Raw genomic sequence first — 16986 nt, forward strand, 5'->3', positions numbered from 1 at the left:
ATGTGAATGTGTCACAAAAATGAGTCAACCGAATCTGGCAATTCTATTTTGTTGTTATTTCCATAGAATCAGCAACTGACTCTTTGGGCCTCGGCACACAGAGAAGATCAGTGATAAAATTCCTTGCCCCAGAAGCCTAAGGAGATTTGTGTTTACGTAATTCAAAGGGAATTACCCTGAAACTTAAGACTCTACTCCAGAGATGCCACACTGACCAAAATGTGTCTCTGGAAGGCACAAATCTGAAAAATGTTTGGCAGGGACATTTTGTCAGACTGATGTAGAGGTTCCTCCTATGTTTCTTCAGCATTACTGAATGAAGGCCTTGGAGTCAGATATGCAGGTTCTGACTGCAGCTTTTCTGATTATTTAGGAAAATTACTTAATTCCTTTGACCATCAGTTTCCTCAGAAAAATATTAGGGATAACAACTTTTTGTATTTCATTGGATGATTATGATGATTTGATGAGGTTACGCATATGAAGATGGATGCATCTGGCACATGGCATGTGTTCAAGAAGTGATGGCTGTTATGTATGGTTCTTTGTGTTTGAGGAACAACCTATACCATACATCAAAATGCAGTGCTTACTGCACTACTTTAAAATAATGGTAATGTTTGCATTTCTATCTCTTTCTTCCTTCCTTTCCTCCTTTCCTCTCCTCACTGTCTCTCAACTTCTCCCCTCTCCCTTCATGCCTTCCTTCTTTCCTCTTTCCTTTCTTTCCCTCTCTCTTTTTTTTCTTTCTGCACCTTTGTGTTATATATGGTTTCTCTCAACGATTAGGTAAGTGCTTTATAAAGTTAACCTTGGGCAATTAATTTCTGGGTCTGTTTTCTCATATGCAAAATATACTCATATCTACCTACTAGAGTTGGTGTTTGGATGAAATTACATAATGCATATAAAATGTCAAAAGGACAGAGAACTTTCAACAAATGGGTGTTATAATTATTTTTGTTAAGGTGGTAGTTTGGATCACCTTGCCTTCACATTTATTAACGTGTGTGTTGGGGATGTTTTTGGCATTCTTCTGAGTGCCCAGAAAAATTAATAATACCCACATTTCATATGTGACTTGATTTTTCAGAGCTTTATTTCAGGATTAATAATTTATTTTAAAAAATTGGTGAAAATCATTGTTATTATTTGTAATCTGAAACTAATACAACACTGTAGGTTATTCATACTTTAGTAAAAAAGTACTGGAAACCAATTTTCTCATATTGTTTAAGTATTCTACTATGAACTTTTACATGCAGGGATGACTTAATTGTGATGTTTATGGTCACCAAAGAGAATTACAGACTTAAGAACATCTGATGTCTGGGACACCTGGGTGGCTGGGTGGCTCAGTGGGTTAAACCTCTGCCTTTGGCTCAGGTCTTTATCTCAGGGTCCTGGGATCGAGTCCTGCATCGGGCTCTCTGCTTGGCAGGAATTCTGCTTCCCCCTCTCTCTGCCTGTCTCTCTGTCTACTTGTGATCTCTGTCTGTCAAATAAATAAATAAAATCTTTAAAAAAAAAAAAGAACATCTGATGTGGCATAACTCTGGGAATCTTCTCTTTTCAATGCATGATGTGAGGCATGGAGAGAAGCATCCAGTACTGGAAATCTCAGAAAAAAATAAAATTCTTAGAGAATCAGCAGTAGTAATTCATTGAATGTGAGAATGCCAGGAAGATATTCTAAGTGATAGCTATGAATTTCTTACATGTTATGTTTGATTATTCAAATATCCCTGTCTTCTCAGTCCCTCAATATGTTGGCCCTTAATAATACCAATGTTCAACCTCTGACCTTCTTCCTGACGGGCATCCCAGGCCTGAGAACAGCCCAGGTTTGGATCTCCATCCCTTTTTGTCTCCTGTATGTCATCGCCCTCTCTGGGAACAGCATGATCCTATTTGTGGTCCTCCGTGAGCAAAACCTCCATGAACCCATGTATTATTTCCTCTCTATGCTTTCAGCCACAGACCTGAGCTTATCCCTGTGCACCCTTTCCACTACCCTCGGTGTCTTCTGGTTTGAAGCTCGAGAAATCACCTTAAATGCCTGCATTGCCCAGATGTTCTTTCTCCATGGATTTACTTTCATGGAGTCTGGGGTTCTGCTGGCCATGGCCTTTGATCGTTTTGTAGCCATCTGTAATCCACTGAGATACACCACCGTTCTCACCAATGCCAGGATTGCCCAGATTGGGATGACCATGTTGGTACGGAATGTTGCTGTCATGTTACCCGTGGTGCTCTTTGTTAAGAAGCTGTCCTTCTGCAGTGCTGTGGTCCTTTCACATTCTTACTGCTACCATGTTGATCTCATTCAGCTGTCTTGTACAGACAACAGAATCAACAGCATCCTTGGTCTGTTTGCACTTTTCTCCACAACAGGGTTTGATTGCCCTTGCATCTTGCTCTCCTATGTACTGATCATCCGATCTGTTCTCAGCATTGCCTCCTCAGAGGGGCGGCAAAAAGCCTTCAACACCTGCATATCGCACATCAGTGCTGTTGCTATCTTCTACATCCCCCTCATCAGCTTGTCTCTTGTCCATCGCTATGGCCACACAGCACCTGCATTTGTCCACACCATCATGGCGAATGTCTTCCTTCTCATTCCTCCTGTGCTCAACCCTATCATCTACAGTGTGAAGACTAAGCAGATTCGAAAGGCTATTACCAAGGTCTTAATTCAGAAGCAGCAACAAATCTAATCACTAGTTATCTCAAAATAGAGAGAAAGCCATTTGTAAATGAGTGCTTCCATAGACTGGGGTAATTTTCCCTATTCTGTACCTAGATATTCTTCTAACAACCTTAAGCTAAGTAACTTACAGATTGCATGGTATTTGCTTATGTTCCTTCTCAATAAGTCCCCATTAATATCACCTAAATTATGCTTTGTTTTCAAGGCAAAGTGAGATAATGTATGTAAACAACTATTCATATGTGCAAGTAGTATGAACCTGAATAAATATTCATTCAGACTGCATGCAATTAAAAAAGTCAAAATTTAATGTAGGGAAGTTTGTTAATAAACAGTTCTTTTCTGAATGATATTCAAAGGGCACTTTAATTAAATTTTTCTTCTTATAGTTCTTGGTTAACTCTAAAAATAGTCATTCTATAGAGTGTATCTTACTAGCATATTAATGTAGTTCAACACTGTATTGTATATAGGTAGTTATTTTGCCCTTTCTTACGTGTAGGATCATATATGATGTGCATACAAAATGCCATATCAAATGCTCAGGGTCAGTCCTGCTGCTGTTAGCGGAATGTTAAAAGTGGATAATAACATTACTAACAACCAAGAAATGAAGATTACACAATTTTTCCTAAAATTAACCTTGATAAATGGAAATTTATACTTTTGGCTCATGTTTTATCTCTCTCTCTTCCATTTTGACTCCATCTGTGAGCCCACTGGACCAGGAGTAGTATAACGAAGCCTGCTGATATTTACATGTAGTTTCGTTCTATCTTATTATTGTTTCTCCTCTGAGGTGGGTACAATTCTGTGGATATTAGCATGAGATACAAGGACTTTCACTCTCTGTGTCCACTTTAGTATGTATTTTACATACATCTTCTACAGACTTCCTTATCTCTCTTCTTTTGAGTTTGCTAGTTCCATTCACTGAGCAACTAGCCAAGCCTTTCAGCAAAGTACAGAAGTCCACGTGTAACCACATACCTTAGACAACCTCTCTTTCTACACAAAGTCAACAACAACTGTCCATTATGAAAACTGTCCTTCATCACTTTTTCTTTTCTTTTTTTTCTCTTTATGGTCATTCGTGTATAAGGCTGTTGTGCCACTGTATTCTACGTCTGGTACCAACGCTTAGTACCAACTTGTCCACCAATCCATCCATAAACAAAGCCTGAATATTTTCCTTCTCTTCCAGTAACTTATCAGAACCTTCAGTGAGGCCATGAATGTGAATTAGTGGAGACACATCTATAAGACATTGATAAATGTCATGGGATTCTGGGACAACCGTTCACAAACTTTATTTGGGCTTACATGGACTTTGTACTTTATCTTTCCTACTGTAATGGTTTCAACTTCAATGATACACTAACATGAAAATTTTCCCAGCTCATAAGTGTGATATAACCAATTATATACTTAGGGCTCTGCAGACTAGCCACAGGTAAAAAATCATTGTGTTCACTGTGACATAAAATTTGTTCATAATTCCATTAATCATCTGGCCCCAATAATCTCATACTTTATTCAAAACAGAACATGATGGAATGTTTGGTTGCCTATTATCAGTGTGAGATGATATCTCATATCCAATAGTCCTCAAGGAATTTGGGTATTCTCCTTTCCTCAATGAAAAAGTACATTTATAAGTGGACACATTTAATTTTGTAAGTACATTTTAAGCCTGTGAAGTTCCTAAGGTTTTTCTTGGTGAAGCTTGCAAAACCCAATCTATCCTCTGGGAGTGCCAAGAAAGGTGCCAAGTCTCTGAGCTCTGGGTGCCAGACAAGCTTATGAGCGCTGGGCACTGCTGGAACTGGGATATAGAGACAGTGCCTTTTATAGGACTATAATATATTCCATGTGACGCTCAGGTGGGGATAGCTCCAGGCTGCCCTTTTGAGATACAGGTTGGGTGGCCAGTTCACTAGATGGCTAGCCCTGTGCTGCCTTGATTTGTATACACATGCCCAAGGCTAAGGAGAAGAGGTAGGAGATGTTCCCTCAGCTGGAAGCCTGCTACATACTGTCTGGGCCTCTGGTTATGTCCCTGTTGTCCCAGTGAAGAAGAGAAAACGTGCCCAGTGGCTATACTGGAGGAATCTGTGCACTGCGGGAACTGAGCACTGAAGAAACACACAGTGCCAAGCAATGGAAAAATAGCATGTTTGTGGGAGTCTGGCCAACAAAGCACACAGAAACCAGGAAGAGAAAACTCCTTTCTCCCTCCAGTGTTCCTCTACTGCCTTCCACTGATGCATCTTAATACTGTGTCAGCTGACAAAAGACAAGTATGTACAAAATCCCAACACCATCATCATAGAACAGGCAAAAAGGAAGTTGGAGCTGAGAGAAGGTAAATCAATAATGAGCCAGTCACCTTTATGGGTGACTATGGACCATACCTGCAGACTCAAAGCTGAAACCTTATCAAATACATCTCATGATAGTCCATCCAGGAAAATAAGGAGGGAACCATTCATCCATTGGATCTCATTTACCGTTGATCAGTATTTATCCTATGAGTTGTTCATTCCCCCATATTTCTTCACATGCATGAATACCAAGTGAATACCTGAGAATGTGTCATGCCTCAGTGTCAGCCCTGGGGCAAGAAGCAGGAGGAGCATAGAGCAGGCCTAAGGCAAGAGGTTACCATGTTCTCCCTTTGTGGAGCCAACCAATGAGTGATGCGTCTGTTTGTTGCCACCTTGACTGGACAATAAGCTCACAAGATTTGGAGTGGTACACTTCAAATGAAGCTGATTCATGACATAACTCAAACCCTGATGTTCTCACCAGGAGAGGCTGTAGGTTGATAGAAGGCTGGTGCCTCCAAGTAAGGTTTGGGCCATCTCTCCTGTCGAACTGAAAAGTCTCCTTTGTTCTTTTCTGGTGCAAATGTTACTTCCCCCATTTAATTCCATAAATCAATTAGGGTGGTTTACTTACCAACTTCTATTTCTTCATCTTTTTTTTTTTTTTAAATGTCATAGAGGAGAAATGGTTCAGAAAAGGTTTCCATGGACCATGTGTTTTAAAAAAGATGGAGGTGGCTCCAGGACAATGGGGAAAGTTCAATAAGCATGTAAAGCCCATAGACGTGTTCTCAGAGAGGGCTGCTGAGAGCAACTCCTTTTATAAGGAATATTTGTCATTGTGAAATTCAGTACTTTTTACATTAAAATTATAATATTCACAATAGATTAAAAAAGGAATAAAGGAAGGGAAGAAATGGAGGAGGAGGAGCTGGGGCAGCAATTTGAACAGGAGAAAGAAAAACAGGAAGAGGATAATGCATTTTATTTAATCTTTTACCTAAATTTTCTTAGGTGAATTTGCCTTTTACCTATATTTAGCCCTTCTAGAGGGAGAGTTGTTACTGCCTTGCTCCCTGAAAATACAAAACAGAACAAAACACCAGTGTGTGTGTGTGTGTGTGTGTGTGTGTGTGTGTAGTTCTGGTTGTTTTTCCTCCTGGTGACCTTAAAGCCATTTCTGGATCTAGAGATCAAGGAATGTTCAATTCAGAATGACGCAGATATATGTCAAGGAATGCTTGGAGGATGTAACATAGACATAATTGAGCCATTTAATTCTGTGACGATCCTAGACAGATGCTGGATTAAATATATCCAGGTTAAGAATTTTTATTTCTTGGGCACCTGGGTGGCTCAGTGGGTTAAAGCCTCTGCCTTCGGCTCAGGTCATGATGCCAGGGTCCTGGGATCGAGGCCCGCATCGGGCTCTCTGCTCAGCGGGGAGCCTGCTTCCCTTCCTCCCTCTCTGCCTGACTCTCTGCCTACTTGTGATCTCTGTCTGTCAAATAAATAAATAAATAATTTTAAAAAAATAAAAAAAGAATTTTTATTTCTTTATTTAATGCTCTGACTATAATATGTTTATATACTAGAATATGGAAAATCACTTTTCACAATCAAATTATAAGCCTCTTTTTTCCAGTTTTCTGCCTGACTAATGCTGATGACCAGCTCTCACTTCTTACACATCTCCTTTTATATTAACCTGAGGACCAAGGGATCATTGTAGGCTTATGTAAATCGGTTCAGTTTTTTCTTGTTTCTTTGTTTCATGCTGATGGTGTTTAACTAGATCTTATTTTCTATTCTGTCTTTGAAAATCATATGGACTTCTGAATGTACCACCGGATTTATACTTTTTATTTTCAATTTTCAAAGTTGAGGGCTGAATAAGAATTGGTAATTCTGACATCAACAGTCTAAGATACCATAATGTTTGTGATTCCGGCTTGCTTTCTGTTTTATGAGATGAAATGCCTTCACTGGCCAAAAAATGTGAAGGGACTAGATATAAGACAACAAAGAAGAGGGGTCAATGATAAATCTGAGAGCTTGTGACCTACCTAAATCCACTCACATTTAAAAATAGATGTTGTGATGAAAAACAGAACCTATCCTCTGTGGGGAGAATTCCACATAAGGTCTGTGATAGTCTTAGACTGAGACTATTAAGGCATACACTTATTGTTGGAGACATAGCTGGGTACAGTCCACCTTACCAGTGTCTGAGATAGGCTCTCCTCAAAGCCTGTACCTAATGTAGGAACAGAATCTCATGAGTTAATTAAATCTATGACTGTGAGTCAGAGCCTGCTTTCTGCATTTCTTAGGTGAGCCTGTTATTGACAGACGGTGATGAAGTTAGATAGTTGTTTTGTTTTGTTTTGTTGCCAGGGGATTAAGTGCCTGTTAATTCTCAGGAGGATATGCCTATGCTAGGAAAGAGTATGAGGGTCTATATAAGAATATGGATTCCCAACATGGTCCTGGAGCAGAGAAGTTACCGAACCTGGCGACTTTGAAGCCTTTTCACCTTTGTTCTTGGTTAAAGAACCCAGGAGCCTGGTAGGTGTCTTAGAGACTCAAAGTGAATTTCCCTAAGATTATTTTATGTTTCCTAGAGAAAATTCTGCAATTTATAGAGATCAACCTTATGCCTTTGAGAAAGCTATAGGTAAAAATGTTTCATGGTTTGTTCAGCCTAAGGGACCAAACTATATTTGGGACAGCACTGAGAGCTGAAAAGTTAGGGAACATATGTAGGATGGGGTACATCTTTGTATTTGCATGATGAACATAGTTGAAAAGACAATGTTTCCAATAGTAAGTCATTCCTTTAGTACCTGAGTTAGGCTGGTAGCTTGTCAGGAAGACCTCAGACATGGAATCTTAAAAATTTTTAAAAAAGATTTTATTTATTTATTTGATAGAGAGAGTGAGAGAGAGCATAAGCAGGGTGAGTGGCAGAAGGAGAAGCAGATCCTCCACTGAAAAGGAAGCCCAATATGGGGCTTGATCCCAGGACACTGGGATCATGACCTGAACCAAAGGAAGACAGTTAACAAGCTGAGCCATCCAGGCTCCCCTGAAATGACCATTTTGAGGACACTTTTGAATAAGAACGGATAAAAAGTATATTATCACTTTTCTCGCTATGAATCCCACTCCCCTGACAAAGACAATGCCAGCTGCACTATGGGGGCTTTTCTGGTCTAGAGCTATTAAAAAGAAAGCTACCTGAGGTGTGAGTAATGCTGGCACCAAGAACATGAGCAGAATCAAGCCCAAATACCAGAGATAAGAACCTGAATTGGTCACCAGTCTGAAATGCAGACATTGAGCAGCCAAGAGCAATGGCAGAGGATGCAAGAACAGGGAAAGGAGGGCAAGAACCATGGCCATCCTGAGCTGGGCCAATAGCAACTGCATGGAAACAATGTATTTAAAGCACCTACAAATTGCAACTGTGGTATGTGCTTCTTGCCAAGGAAATACTCGCTGCGTATGAGAGGCGAGACAAAATAGACGCATGGTACTGAAATATGTTCTCCTCATTTAGCCTCATCTCTTCTCCTTATGACACACCCTACATGCCACAAATTGTCATAGTCCCTATCTTGAGTCAAGTCGAGGCAAATGTCCTTCAAAATTTTGGCAGCTGAGAGTAGAGCTAGTAACTGTTCTCCCCTTCACTGCTTTCTAGTTCCACCCTTCACCCTGTAATTTGTTCCTTCTGGATGCACTCCCTCTTTCTCCATCCTTGACAAGAAATACTTCTTAACTCCTCACAAAAGGATCAATGCTTGTGCCTGGCCATTCCCTTCTCACCACTTATTCTGAGGTACTAGGTGGCAGCTCACCACCTAGAGTATGATAGCTGGTGTCAGAGGAGTCCTTCCTCAGCTCCCTGAGGTGCTTGCTCACTCAGACTGCCTCAGGCTACAGTAATGTGCTGGTGAATAGTGTTTGGTCCTGGAGATCTCGGGGTGGTTTATGGTTCTGGGAGTGGTGTTGTGTAAGACAATTTGGAGGGGAGAAGAATTAAAAGAATATAGAAAAGTATAGAGCATTGTCCTGTGTTTTTGCAATTCTTTTGGGAATTTTGGGAAAATTTAAAATACTTGTGTATTTGCTTTATGTGTTATTGGCTTTTTTAAAAATAAAAACTAAGACATTACTCTTAAATTTGGAGTTCTCTTTGACCATTACTCCATTCCCAGCACACTCATTCTACTGTGATTGTTTGTGTCTGTGTGCTTGTGCCTGGATGCATAATTTTCTAGCACGTGGGTCAAGAAACTATTTCCTGTAAATAGCCAGAAAGAAATATTTTAGACTTTTCGGGCCACATACCTGTCTCTGTCATATATGCTTTTTCTTTTCCTCTTTAAAAACACTTTTTAAAAAATTTTTAAAACTCTCACAGATTGTACAAAAACAAGGCATAGGTTGAATTTGGCTCAGCATATTAGTTTGTCAAACTCTGTGGTAGATCCATTTTATATTTTCACACACATGTATCATGAACAATAATATAAGAGGTCTCCTTTAACTACTACTACTATAGCATCTGTGATTTGTTTGAGTATGCGACCAATGACCACATTCAGGATGTTATAGTTTTTCCAGATTCAATGTACCCCAACTTAGTTTACTTGATGCATAAATCTAAAAAATGATAGTTTTAATATAAAAGGTTATCAGAATACCTCGTTGCTTCTAAGCTTTCAAGTTGTTCAGAAGGATATCAAGGAATGAAGATATAGTTGAATAGTATGAAAGTCTCAAGTGAATATCATGAAGAACCCATTTAAATCTACTCTGTATTCTTCTTTATATAGAAAAAGTAATATTATATTATTGTTTGATACCTAAAGATGAGCTTTACGTAATTTACCTGGCAACTGAACTTAACTGTGTTCAATAAATACAACTAAGAGAATTTCTGTTTATTGTTGATGTTATTTATCTACCAGGAGCATATAAATGAAAGACCTGTTTGTGATGTTTGCTCTCAATACCTCAGAAGTTGAAATATCCACCTTCCTGTTGATTGGGATCCCAGGGCTTGAGCATATGCACATTTGGGTCTCCATCCCCATCTGTTTTATGTACCTCCTGGCCATCCTGGGCAACTGCACCATCCTCTTTGTCATCAAGACAGAGCCTTCCCTGCATGAGCCAATGTACTATTTTCTCTCCATGTTGGCCCTATCTGACCTGGGCTTGTCTTTCTCTTCTCTTCCCTCCATGCTGAGGATCTTCTTGTTCAATGCTATGGAGATTTCTGCTGATGCGTGTATTGCCCAGGAGTTTTTCATCCATGGATTCACAGACATGGAATCTTCGGTGCTTCTGATCATGTCCTTTGATCGCTTTCTAGCTATTCGCACCCCCCTGAGGTATAGCTCCATTCTTACCAGCTCCAGAGTTTTGCATATCGGACTGACATTTGCTATCAAAAGCATGTTACTAGTTCTTCCTCTTCCTTTCACTTTAAAGAGACTCAGGTACTGTAATAAACGCCTGCTCTCACACTCCTATTGCCTCCACCAGGATGTCATGAAACTGGCTTGCTCTGACAATAGGGTTAACTTTTACTATGGTCTGTTTGTTGCACTCTGCATGATGTCAGACAGTGTGTTCATTGCGGTTTCCTATGTCTTCATTCTGAAGACCGTATTGGGTATTGCATCCCATGGGGAGCGACTTAAAGCTCTTAATACCTGTGTGTCCCACATCTGTGCTGTGCTTATCTTCTACGTGCCCATCATCACTTTGGCTACCATGCATCGCTTCGCCAAGCATAAATCCCCCTTGGCTATGATTCTGATAGCTGATGCATTCTTATTGGTACCACCTTTGATGAACCCCATTGTGTATTGTGTAAAAACTCGGCAGATTAGAGTAAAAGTCTTGGAAAAACTGAGTCTAAAGTCTAAATGATGGGGCAGAAATGGAAGTTCCACTTTTTCTACAATACATTATCTTAGGAGCAGGGCAATATTTCTTTCAAAGAGGAGGTTTTCCCTTTTACTTCATAGTTCTAAAGTTATATTGATTAATTAGCCAAACAATCATTTAATCCCTAAAAGGGATCTAATATACCACAGCATATGTGATTTTGAGGAAGAGGAGGCCTCTGTTTCAGAGAGTAGGTAAGAATGCTTTTGTTACTGTTTGGGGGATTGATGACGTCTATGTTGAAGTGTAATGAAGAGCAAGAAACAGAAGCTTCTAAGGAAGAACTATGATAAGCAGCCCTAAACTGTGACTGGGGGAGCGCTGCAAGGTTCTGGAGCCATTTAGCATCTTTGTATTTGCTTTCCTTATTTGATCCTTTTTGTGTGTGTGATTTACATTAAGCCCTTAATATATCTAAGTTGTTTTAAATATGTTCTCTTCCTTGCTACTCAAAGCATGGTACACTGCTCAGAAGCATAAGCGTCGCCTGGAACATAACTAAAATTGCAGAATCTCATGCTCTGTTTCAAGCCCATTAAGTGATAACCTGCATTTTACCATGACCTTAGATGATTGGTATGCACATTAATGTTTGGGAAAGAAAACTTGTGGGGGGCAATGTGAAAGGGGAACCTAGAGAGTGTGTTTTCGACTGAAGCCAGATTGGGAGGAAATTGTAGGAGGAAATTACAGGTGACTATTGGCATTTGGCAGCATTTCTAGTAACAGCAAGGGGCTGAGTCCTTGGGGCAAAATCGACGGAGACCCAGAGGCATCTTTCATATCATACATATGTCTCTCTCAGTGACTACAAAATGTATTTCCAGAGAAAAGAGTTGTGAATTATTCAACTTTGAAAGTCTCCTCATGATAAAATACCTTGTTCAGAGTATGTGCTTGGTAGATGTCTATCAGTTTGAACTAAAAGAATAGTCTGAAGTTTTGTTGGGGTGGAGATTGAGGGGTCAACTTAGACTCAACTCACCTCTGCACTCTCTGCACCTCTTAACAGAAGCTGACATTGACAGGAAATGTAAGGGATCTTTGTGAGAGACAGAGAATACCACTAGGTACTGATAACTGTCAAGACACAACACAGAATCTGTACCACTGTGGTGAAACAGACATCCAAACAACTTTCTTATCTGAGCCTCCCTGGACCCACCTGTCACTTCCTGACATTGTAAATGGAGCCAGATCTGAATACTCCAAGGACACCTAATAAGAAAGTGTCAACAGAGAAGATTTAGGGGCTATGAAGCTATGATCCCTTTATTTAAGGGATCAGAGTCCAGGATTACTGGTAATCAATAGGATATAAAGTAGCTCCAGATGGGGGGATTTAGAAGTCAACTTATAAAATAAAGACTAAAAAGGCCCTATCAGGGATAACATGTCCTCTAAACCTTTTATTTTGATAACTTAGCCCTGCCAGGGGGCTGGCCAGAGGAGTAAAAAGGCTAAAGACTCAGCCCGGAAACCAGTTTTCTGGTTTTGGCTATGCCATTTTCTGGCTATGTGTTCTTGAGAAAATTTCTTCCTTCCTTCCTTCCCTCCCTCCTTCCTTCCTTCTTTCCTTCCTTCTTTCAGATTTTTATTTATTTATTTGTCAGAGAGAAAGAGAGAGAGAACAAGCAGTGGGGAAGGACAGAAGCAAAGGGAGAAGCAGGCTCCCTGCGGAGCAAGGACCCTGATGCAGGACTCGATCCCAGGACCCTGGGATCATGACCTGAGCCAAAGGCAGCCACTTAACTGACTGAGCCATTCTGGTGTCCTCCCAAAATTACTTTCTCTGTGTTGTGTATTATGATAGATTTCATATATACTTTGCAATTAAAAAATAATTCCTTCTTTCTGCATTGTATGGATTATTATGTTAATCTTTTTAAAAGCCATAAAATCCAAAAATGATCTTCAGACAAATGTGTTTAGACAAGATAGAGCTTAGATGAGTTCATATAAAAATAGAGATTTACAAGTTATCTTAAAAGTAGGAAGATAGCGTAGTACGAGGTCTATATTCCCATGTGGAAACAGTAGGAACCCACTGAGAGGTCCCCACCATTACAGTCTGAGGATGGGTTTCCTCCACTTAGTGCTATTATTACCTAGTTCTTCTGGGTATTTAAGCTTATGATCCCTGTTATGAATTCTTGCTTGCTTTCTCTTGTTCTCTTTCTTACACACACACACACACACACACACACACACACACACGTATTCTAGCTATAGGTCTGAAGTCTTTGTTTAGCTTTGTTTAGCAATGGAGCCAGCCCAGAGACCTGAATTTTTGCAATGCTTTTCTTGGTTTTCAGTTTCCACCAACTGCCCTATATCACTGTTACATTTTGTTTGTCATTGTAAACATTCCTGCTAATACATTCCTCTATTCCCCTGTGTAAACACTTTTCCTCAAACCTGTCAGGTGATTTGCAAAAAGAATAGTGTCCCCTGACTGGCCAAGATGGTACTACCAACTACTGGACACTTGAAGACTGACACGATTAAGTGGTTGTGTCCCTGAACAGGAGACAGCATGAAAAAGAAAAGTTCTATGTTGCCCTGCACTAATAAACAGATGAAGGGTAGGTTTAGTTTGTCTCCTGCTGACTTACCAAGGTCCATGCAAAAATTCTTTCAGCTGACCCCAAGTTGCAGTTTTCCTTCATTAAAATGAGGTGGTATGAGCTGAAAGAATCTTCTAGCTGTAAAGTTCCTTTTTCACACTGAATATGCATAGAAGGTTTAACTATGGTTATTTTTAATTTCATCTAGTCCAAACAACTACCATTTATTGAATATCTCTTATGTTCAGACACCTTGATAAAGTGATTTGACTTTGGGGCACCTGGGTGGCTCAGTCAGTTAAGCACCTGCCTCTGGTTCAGGTCATGGTCCAGGGGTCCTGGGATGGAGCTCCCAGTCAGGTTCCCTGCTCAGTGGGGAGCTTGCTTCTCCCTCTCCTTCTGTCCCTCCCCCTGCTTGTGCTCACACTCTTTCTCTGTTAAATAAATTAATAATAATTTTTTTTAAAGGGACATGATTTCATGCAGTCCTTACTATACCTATTTTGTAAACATAAGAACAACTGAGGACAAAGTGCACAGGAAGTCATGAAGTGAGAATTCAAAACTCGGCCTGTGTGACTTCCAACCCTTTACATGACTGCACTCTCAGTAAATAAATGAGAAGCTGGAGGTGGGAAGAAAGCATAACTTTGGTAAAAGCAGGGTTTCTCAGAGACCACATTCCTGTTAGCTCAAGACCAGGCTGGCATAAGTTGTATGAATAGTAGGGAAATATTACCAATCACATATCTTTACTTATATATGCTACATACAAATACAATCCAAAAATAAAACCTATAATTCATATGCCAATTTGGTAAAGTAGACATTAAAGCAAGATAAAAGTGTTATTTCTCAATCTAACATTATGTGTGTGGAAATAGAAATAGTGAAATATTTTCTTTATAAGAGCAACAAAATACATTTTAAAACTATAGAAATAAATTTAACACAAATAATTTTATTGAAAATTTTTAAAAAGTTAATAAGTGAAACATCTATCATATATTCTTGGATGTGAATGTTTATCATCTTAAATGTTGATTCTCTTACATTTAATCTATAAAAATAATGTAATTCTTGTTAGGATTCCAAAACTCTTGTTTTATGAGAGGGAGATCACTTTATACCATATTAATTAAGTCAGACTAAGAGGCTATACTAATAGATCAATGATATGTGATTATATACATGACACATATATATCAAAATCCATGATAAGGTCTGTAAAATAATGTATATATATGAAGAGGGCCATCGGATATTTCTGTCTTCTGGTTTCTCTGCTGTGTAACTGTTTAACTCCTCCAGTTTCCTCAGCTGTTGGGATATAGATGTGGTGGGGAAAATTAACAACAACAAAACAACAACAGACACACATGTGAGTGGCTGTGACAAGATCTAGATCCTGGCCTCTTTATGCCATGGGTCTGTAGTGTAACAGTGGGTAGACCACTGCCATTCTCTGGAGCTTGTAAGTTTTCCTTAATATACACATGTACACTTGCAAGGACAGAGAGGGCATCCATGTATATGAGCTTATGTGTGCCTGAGTGACCATTTCAGGCACAGTGAGCTGAGTTCTTGTCATGGAAACCTTTGTACTAGGTAGTCTTGAGCCACCAAATGTGGAGGGGCACCCTCCTCATTGAGCACAAGCCACCTTCTTGGGCTGTAACCTCTTGAGTATTCTCTCTCTAATCTCCTTCATCTTGACACTGTAGAGAATAGGGTTTATCAGTGGAGGAAGCAGGAAGTGGACATAAGAGAGGAGAGTATGGGCAGGCTGAGGTACTGGCACCTGGAGACGGTCAATGAGGGCCAGGAGGATCATGGGCACGTAGAAGAGGAGCACAGCAGAGAGGTGGGCTGCACAGGTTTGACCAGCCTTCCAGCGATCCTCGCTGGATCCCAAACCTTGCAACACCCTGCCAATTAGGCCATAGGAGAAGAAAATAAGCAGGGGATCTAATCCCATGGCTGACAGAACCACAAAGAGGCTGTAGACTGCACTCCAAGCTCCTGGGCAGGCCAAATGGACTATATCTGGGTGCAAGCAGTAAGAATGGGTCAGAACCTGTGGGTGGCAGTAGGGCATGTGGGCCAGGAGGAATGGCAGTGGCAGGTGGAGACCCAGGCATCGGAAAGCCATAGCCAGGCCAATCTTGCTAACGACATCGTTGGTGAGGAGCGTTGGATAGTGGAGAGGGCGGCAGATGGCTACTGCTCGATCGAAGGCCATGGCGAGCAAAACAGAGGACTCCATGACAGAAAAGACATGGACAAAGAACATCTGTAGGAGGCACGCTGATGCAGGGACAACATGGACACCAGCAAAGGCAAGACCCAGCAGGGTGGGCATCAGGGCTGTGGCCAAGCCAATGTCAGACACACTCAGCAGGAAGAGGAAGAAGTACATTGGGCGGTGCAAGGTGGAATCTAGGGCAATGACCCAGAGGATAGTACTGTTGCCCAGGGCAGAGAGAAGGTAGATGGTAATGAGTGGTATCGTCCACCAGGAAGGTACAGCTGACAGACCTGGCATGCCCACCAACAAGAAAGTGGGGGCCATTGAAGTGTTATTAGGGGCTATCTGGTTGGGGAATGTTGACATAGTCTGGATCCACTTTGAACTCTGGAATCTGGAAAGAGATTGGAAAGATTTAATTAATATTTTGACACATTTGCATGATACTATCTAAAACAGTCTGCCTCCTCCTTCCCCAGGCCCCAGCACACACATGCTTTCATGTTCCCTCCCTTCCCTGCATACACATACATTCTAATATCTATACCCTTCTCATCTCTTACCTTGGCAGTTTTTCTAAAGCTGTCCTTAAATCTGTTTCTCTCGGTAGACTGTTTCCCGACTTTCCTTTAACCCTGAAAAGACAGAACTCATGTTCTGTCATCAATGGCAAACACCTGCAAGGGGGTTTGTACTCCTATAAATACCTTTTTGGCTCCCCTCGACTCTAGACATTCTGACTTCTGTGTTGCCTTAACACACTCACATTTCAGTGGACTTTTCATACTCTCATTAAAGTCATCTTTAATGTTGGGAGCCATGAGGCCTGGTCGAGGGCATTGCCCCACAAAGTTAAGTTTTGAACTGTTGAAGACCTAATCAGGCCGAGGGCCAGATAGCCCCACAGATAAGCATGGTCTGATAATCTCTTGCCTTTTTCTCTGATGCCCATATCTCTCCCCTTGCTCATCTGCGGCAAACATCTCTCAGTCTTGTGGGCCAGAGCAACTTCAAGGAGGTAAATTATTCTGTACCTAGGACAATGGAGAACTTTAGATGTGTACTGCAGCAGACAGTTTCCTCCCTAGGTGATGTTTGTCCAAGGCTTTCACAGCTGAGCCATTGATATAATACCCTGCCTCCTGCAAAGTTAATGCCTTCTCGTTC

The 16986-nt window shown here is 40.6% G+C and overlaps 3 protein-coding genes across 3 annotated transcripts; 2 read left to right on the plus strand and 1 right to left on the minus strand.

Annotated features, from left to right (window-relative positions):
* The first annotated feature begins 1766 nt into the window (after window positions 1–1766).
* On the plus strand, window positions 1767–2717 carry LOC122914115 (olfactory receptor 51F2). Its single transcript, XM_044260752.1, has one exon. The coding sequence runs from the start codon at window positions 1767–1769 to the stop codon at window positions 2715–2717; it is 951 nt and encodes a 316-aa protein (XP_044116687.1).
* Window positions 2718–10044: 7327 nt separating this feature from the next.
* Window positions 10045–10986, plus strand: LOC122914116 (olfactory receptor 51A7-like). Its single transcript, XM_044260753.1, has one exon. It carries the CDS (start codon window positions 10045–10047, stop codon window positions 10984–10986), a length of 942 nt encoding a protein of 313 aa, XP_044116688.1.
* Window positions 10987–15216: 4230 nt separating this feature from the next.
* On the minus strand, window positions 15217–16185 carry LOC122914117 (olfactory receptor 51S1). The gene has a single exon (XM_044260754.1). The coding sequence runs from the start codon at window positions 16183–16185 to the stop codon at window positions 15217–15219; it is 969 nt and encodes a 322-aa protein (XP_044116689.1).
* Between the last annotated feature and the right edge of the window lie 801 nt (window positions 16186–16986).

The sequence above is a fragment of the Neovison vison genome, chromosome 7, assembly GCF_020171115.1.
Source record: "Neovison vison isolate M4711 chromosome 7, ASM_NN_V1, whole genome shotgun sequence".
Taxonomy (NCBI): domain Eukaryota; kingdom Metazoa; phylum Chordata; class Mammalia; order Carnivora; family Mustelidae; genus Neogale; species Neogale vison.

What these genes read in the sequence shown, in the direction of transcription:
- LOC122914115 (XM_044260752.1), top strand. Translation starts at nt 1,767, where the DNA reads ATGTTGGCCCTTAATAATACCAATGTTCAACCTCTGACCTTCTTCCTG.
- LOC122914116 (XM_044260753.1), top strand. Translation starts at nt 10,045, where the DNA reads ATGTTTGCTCTCAATACCTCAGAAGTTGAAATATCCACCTTCCTGTTG.
- LOC122914117 (XM_044260754.1), bottom strand. Translation starts at nt 16,185, where the DNA reads ATGTCAACATTCCCCAACCAGATAGCCCCTAATAACACTTCAATGGCC.